Source organism: Mycetomoellerius zeteki, unplaced genomic scaffold (genome assembly GCF_001594055.1).
Source record: "Mycetomoellerius zeteki isolate Tzet28-1 unplaced genomic scaffold, Tzet1.0 scaffold429, whole genome shotgun sequence".
In the NCBI taxonomy this organism is placed as follows: Eukaryota; Metazoa; Arthropoda; class Insecta; order Hymenoptera; family Formicidae; genus Mycetomoellerius; species Mycetomoellerius zeteki.
This window is the reverse complement of record NW_017257423.1, coordinates 25547-32330: the sequence shown is the minus strand read 5'-3', so window position 1 is coordinate 32330 and position 6784 is coordinate 25547. Positions and strand designations below refer to the sequence as shown.

Below are 6784 nucleotides of genomic sequence, written 5' to 3'. Positions count from 1 at the left end.
GTAACATGAAGAAATAACTATTTTGCATTAATAATAGGTTGTAAGCATAAACCCAAACAAAATTGAAATTTTTTTTACAAAATTTTTATGCTGGATGGAATAAGATCATAAACGTTTCCTGAAAATCTTTGTAGGATCATTTAATTGTAATTTCAAATTTGTGCAAGGGACTAATCTTATTTTCAGAATACAGTAATTTGTTCTTTATAAAATATATATAATATTTGTATATATTTTAACTTATATTTCACTTAACCATTTTTTACGTCATTGTTCGCAAAAAATTTAGATACATCATGGAAGTTTTAATTACCTGGAACAGCAATATATTTGTTTCCATAGAAAGAAAAAATAATGTATATCATACTCTACAAGTTCTTACTAATTTAGGTATGGATTTATTAAAATTTCAAATCAAGCGAACATATATGAATATTTTATATATAATGAATAATTTAATTAGATAGTGTAATTCTTATGAGATGATATTTTGTTACTAATATAAAGTACAAAGAAGTTATAATTTATTAATTTTTTAATACTTAATGGAAGGAACGATATACATGCGTTACTTACATCACCAAAAGTTGCGATAGATAAATGAAATAACTTTCCTGCGGTAATCTTAATTACGTTATTTGATCGGGCAATAATCAAAACGAGACTACGTGCAGTTGTGTGATGTAAATTATACCAATTAGTCATATATGCCATCTCTCCAACAAGTTTGCACTAATTTGATATAAAATTTCGTATGAGTAAGTATAATTTGGATTAACGTAATGTTAAAAAAAATAGAAATATTCAAGATTCTTAAAAATGAGACAATTTCATTTAAAAAATTATAATTAAAAAAATTTTTCATTAATATGGAAGTGTTACATTTTATTCTTTTCTTAAAATATTAACTAATTTGTTAAAGAAATATTAAAACGTGAATTTTTGTTGCAGTATGTTTTAATCCTCGAAGTATTACCTGTTCAGTGACAATTCCTCCGATGTAACAAAATATAAAAATATTGAAACTCATCGATAAATATACAATAAGGTAAGATGTTATTTTTGCTGTATCAAGTGTTTCCCATGCCTACGAAGTTAAAAAATTTTTGTTAAAGGTGGATTATCAATAAGGCTGTTTTTTGAGCCCCAACCGATATTCATTTTAAACAATTTTTTATTATTTCACGTATCTAACGATAAATTCGAACTTTTGTGTAATTGTAATACAAGATGATATATGTTAAGAAGTAATGCAAATATTATATAAGAATTTAACACAAGTAAAACAATTAGACATAATTGGAAAAAGTTATGAAAATATATTTTGTGAATAAAATTATTATTTATTAAATATGTATATATGATTAGCGTACCTTTTATTTATTTATCTTAGAATTTATGCTCTGTAAACATTAGTTCTATATTATATGTTTTTCTACTGGTAAATTGTGTCTCCTTAATACGTACAAGGGACGTCACCCAATTGTCCGGGGCGCTGATTTAATTCTCCGTAAAATATATTGTTAAACACAAAAATCTAAGAAACACATTTTTTTTATACGTGCGCTAACTTATGTATAAAAAAATACGTGTCTCTTAGGTTTTTGTGTTTAACAACATATTTCACAGAAAATCAAATCGGTGTCGGACAATGATGCCCCTTGTCAGAAATGTTGAATATCAAATAAGCCAAAATGTCCAAATAACATAATTACATTATGTTAAATTAACACATGATTATATTAAACATTCAACACAATAGCTTTAAAAATGATCGGTTTTAACACATACAAAGTATCTTTTACTGTCTAAAAATTAAAATATAGACTCATCTTTGTCATATGATTTATCGCTTTCATACATATTTTGCAATAGGATTGCGATGTCTGCTTTCTTGTAAATAAATCATATTTTGATGGGTTTAATAATATTTTCTTACATTTCTATCGTACCATAATTGTATAATATCCAAGCATGCACATGACCATCGTGCATCCCGTTAATTCCACAAGAGAAGCCTTATGCATAATACTTTCCAATTGTGATATAAAACTGAAACGTGTAAATGTACGTAACATGGTAAGTTTTTTAAATGAGTAAGTCATCGACACACTGAACTTATACTTGTATAAACACAATTGACAACAGATTGTCTTTTAGTAACCTATAAGAAAAAGAAAATGATTTTATCTTAATTTTAACGCAATATCTTTTTATAAATGATTATATAGTAACGATATCTATTTATAAATGGTTAATTATTAATTTGTATAATTGTATAGAAGTTTATTATAATTTATATACACGACAGAATATGCATTTTTTAAACGAATGCCTGCTTATGAAATACCTCAATATTCTCAGATGATGTTCTACGATAGCAGCTAGTTTTCGTTTAGCTTTGTTATTTCCTTTCTCTTGATGTTTAACTAGTTCATGTAACCACTCGTACAACACATTCAATTGACCACAAGCATGTATTGCGAAGACAGCAGCCAAACTGCAACCACCGACAGTAGAGGAACTCATTATTAACATTGTTAGGTTTTGCAGAATCAACGCGATTTCATTTATAGGGCTAAATCTCGTATCGATAATCTTGTTGTAAATCGGGCACGTCATCGGATGCGTCGTAAAAGTTTCATTGCCGACGACGATGGTTACAGTTTTCATTGACCTTGCCAAGCTGAACAGGATCGAACCTCCATGCATGATTATCCCACAGATTATAGCGACGAAACGACCGAACTTAGCATGGTGCAGCATTATTTCACGATCATCGAACCCCTGTATAAGAAACCAATCTGTTTCCATGTGTCGTATTAAATTGCTAATATCACCACTGCGCTTAAGCAGCACCCAGTAATGTACCGAGCCCATAACTCTGTGAAGCAATGGCGCAACGGCACTCAGTTTGAGTGTGATGTTGTCCTTCTCAAATAATATATATAATAAACACGGTATCATGTTGGATGCTACTATGCTCGAACAAATGAAAATTTGTAGTAATATCAAGATTTTCCACACTAGGCTCGACGCATCTGTTTGTGGCCACGCACCGATTGGTTTGAGAAACCATCGATTAAATTGTAAACTGTAATCGTTATGTTTTTTTGATCTATCGCTCTCTGGCCCGCATTTGAAATTTGACATGATCGCTGCACGAAAGCATATGGTGCACTGTCACGGATAGACAATTCATCGTGCCAGTATATGACGAAGCGCTTGCGCCGATCTTAGAAGAGTTTGGTGAACGATCTAATATCATAAAAGTACCCTGGAAGGGGCGTATGTCGATGTAATTGTTCGTCGAGGGTTTTTATTATTCGATGTATGAGAAAATATCGCGTGAGGAGTGTAAAGATAGATTCGTGGAAGTGACATTAAAAGTTCTTTTTACACTATAAAAAAATCTGTGGGGAAGAGAACATTCTGGGGAAACGGGTGAAACGACCTATGTCTCAGGGTTGAGTAATTTTAGTTATATATGAACTGTACTCGATTCAAAATGAATAAAAATTAAGTCAAACAAATAACTTGATATAGTGAAAAGGATTAAAAAATTTAATCTAAGTAAGTAATTTATTAGTCTAAGTGATTGATCAAATTATTCAACAAAGTAACAAAAAAAACTCCCCAAGTTTATTGATGTATATTAATTTGATTTAGGACGATATAGCATTTCGCGAAACTCTCAGCAGATAGTCTATATTTCGAAAACAGAAATTCAATATCCATTTGTAAAAGACAGAGATGACATTTAAAATTATTTTAAAATTATGAATAATATAAATGTATTATTAGCGTATATTATAAAAATATTATATGCGCTAATAATAAATATTCATGATTTAACACAATTTTCAATGCAACAATATCGAATTGAATTTATATTTTAAGAAGTCAAACTTTGCGCATAATATTCTTCATGTGTATTATAATATTCAAACGTAGCTATGTAATGAAATGTTTGAAAATATACCAAATGTTTAATTTTGCAAACTTGTTTCCATCTTCCGTGTAGATGACTAATATATATCTAATTATAATACTCAGTTGCAATAATTTAGATTAAAGCAATGTGTTCGATTGTAAACTGCAATCGTCCTGCTTTTTCAATTCGGCGCTTCCTGCCGCACACTTGTGGATCAGCATGATTACTTCACGAAGTCACGCAATACATTGTTATGAATGGACAGTTTATTGCACTACTTAGAGTTGTGAGAGAAGTAACGCCTATTCCAATCTTCGAATGAGTCAACTTGATGTTGCAACTGCTTCGAAAGCTTACGTGTCTGATCATTAAATGTTTTTGGCACATACATATGGAATAACATCGCAGATAAATAACAGTAATGTGGTTTTAAAACGTAAATTTTGAGATAAAGATATAAAATGAGTATGTTAACTTACAAGGAAACTACACGAAGTGTTAAATTCTGATTTTATTGAAACTTTATATGCTTATAGGTTACATAAAAGAATGAACTAAGAAAATATTAATTGAGACGGAAAAATGGTTTTGAAGGAGTGAAATCAATCGAAAATAACTCTAGTTTTTGCTTTTTTCGTTGTATCTTAAAAATTATTTAAAATATCAAAAAATATTTTATATAAAACTTTTACAATAAAATTACTTCTATTTATCCACGTCAATAATATTTTTGAAAAATAAAAGAAAATTTTTTTTAATTAAAAAAATTGTTTATTAAAAATATTATTGATGTAAATGAACATAGAGATAATTTTTTTATAAAGCTTTTATATAAAACATTTTTTGATATCTCGAATAGGTTTCGAAACATAACGGAAAAAACTGAAAACCGTTTTACATAAAAGGTGATTTCACTCTTTCAAACCGTTTTTCCACCATAACGGACATTTTCTAAATTTATCTTTTTATGTAATCTATATATATGCAAAATTCATTAAAATCAGAATTTATCACTTTGTGTGGTTAATTAACAAATTGTAAATTTCGATTTTATTTAAGAATATGTTTCCACAATTCGTTTTCAAATATAAATATCGTTTCAAATATCGTGTTAAATTTTTTGCATCAATTTTTTACTTAATATTTGTGATTTCTATCATATTCCATCTTTTTACAGTCACACAAAAGTTTAAATGGTTCGTTGATGCACGTCAGATATGTTGAGTTTAACATAAATTTTGCAAGTTAGAGGAAACAGCAATACATTTTTTATATTATCAGAAATTAAGATATAATATAGAATATTTTCATTGCATTTTCATTACATTCATTGTATACATATATAATATATAACAAAGACTTGGTAATTTAAAGGCTTAGCATGCTTGCACAAAATACTAGAGATCCGAGTTCGACTCCCGGCGAAGATAATATTTTTCACAATAAATAAATTTATTTACAGATTTCCAGCATATTAAGATTTCTTTAATAGCTTATTGAGCATCAAAATTTATTTGTGATATTATTTCAATAGTTTAGCTGCGTTTTAAAATCCGATAAAAGTTTCGGCGCGCAATTCAAAATGACTATAAATAAATATGGGGTGCGTCCGACATTCTGCCAATGCTGAAAATCTATAGCGCACGTAATGTATATTGTATAGTTTCACTGTATAGTTTTTATTACTGTATAGTTTAAACGCACCCATGGTATATATGCATGTACATACATAGTATATGTATATATATGTGTGTGTGTGTGTGTATATATACACGGTGGGCCATTTTACGGGACTCACCCAAATTTCTCCGTCGGTAAGGCAGATACAGAAAAATAGTTCAGACAAAACTTGTTCAAGACAATGAGGGTCATTTATCTGTGTTAATGATTTTGACCTTCAGGTCGATTTTTAAGGTTATTTGAAGGTCAAGGTCATTTTTTTAAATGGAATTATATGAATTTTTTTACATAATATGATTCCTCTAATTATTATGCATATAAAAGTATTAAGGTAGCGATATCAAAAAACCAATTGTTTACGAAATATTTTATATTTCATTGTGGCACGTATTGGCATAAAATATTAAATAACTCGTAATTTATTAATTTTTTGATAATCGTACCTTAATACTTTTATGAACAGAATAATGAGATGAATCAATTAGTGGAAAGAAAATACATAGTTGCTTTAAAAAAATATGTATGCAAAATGGATAATTTTTTAAATAAGCAACTGTGTTTATATATAATTGACATTGAATTATTTAAGCATCAAAGTTCCAACTTCGACCGTTATGGCTTTAATTCCTATTTCTTATTGGTTGACATTTTTCATTATACACATATAATTGAATGTATTGATGGACGGTAAACCTTCGGATGAGCTGCATATTCGAAACGAAACAAACGACCACGTGTTTTTGATGTATTTTTGGCTCCTGAAAACAAATATGACAGCAGAAATTGGCGCTCGGCCGTATCTTGGCCGCAATTTCGAAAAAACATCGAAAAAACGTAATTTTTTTTAGTTTTTTGTATTTATTTCGAAAAATGCAAATCGTATGAAAAATGTTTCAAACAAAAAATGCAGAGCGGAAAATCCTCTACAAATAAGGTTTGATACACTTTTGTCGTATCTTGTATAATAAACGCGTAATCCATTAAATTAATAACCATTAATAACCCATGTGGATAACAGGATGTATAGACAGTAATGCTTGGGTTCGGGCGGCTACGCCGCCCGAACGAAATAAAATAACATGTCCTACCCGCTTGGGGCCTAACCGCCTAGAAGTTACAGCTGAGACAGTGTCTGCTTGGAATATTCCTAACCCAATGAAGACAGTGGGG

The 6784-nt window shown here is 29.4% G+C and overlaps 1 protein-coding gene across 1 annotated transcript; it reads right to left on the bottom strand.

Annotated features, from left to right (window-relative positions):
- Positions 1-262: 262 nt before the first annotated feature.
- On the bottom strand, positions 263-3153 carry LOC108726568 (odorant receptor 22c-like). Its single transcript, XM_018454222.1, has 5 exons — positions 2351-3153; positions 1953-2052; positions 977-1087; positions 577-732; positions 263-313 (listed from the first exon to the last, which is right to left on the bottom strand). Exons 1-5 carry the CDS (start codon positions 3151-3153, stop codon positions 263-265), a joined length of 1221 nt encoding a protein of 406 aa, XP_018309724.1.
- Positions 3154-6784: the final 3631 nt, after the last annotated feature.

Coding starts and splice junctions, on each gene's coding strand:
- LOC108726568 (XM_018454222.1), bottom strand. CDS start 3,153: ATGTCAAATTTCAAATGCGGGCCAGAGAGCGATAGATCAAAAAAACAT. Junction 1,088..1,952: donor TTGGATATTATACAATTATG/GTACGATAGAAA, acceptor TTAACTTCGTAG/GCATGGGAAACACTTGATAC. Junction 314..576: donor CTATCGCAACTTTTGGTGAT/GTAAGTAACGCA, acceptor TTGCTGTTCCAG/GTAATTAAAACTTCCATGAT.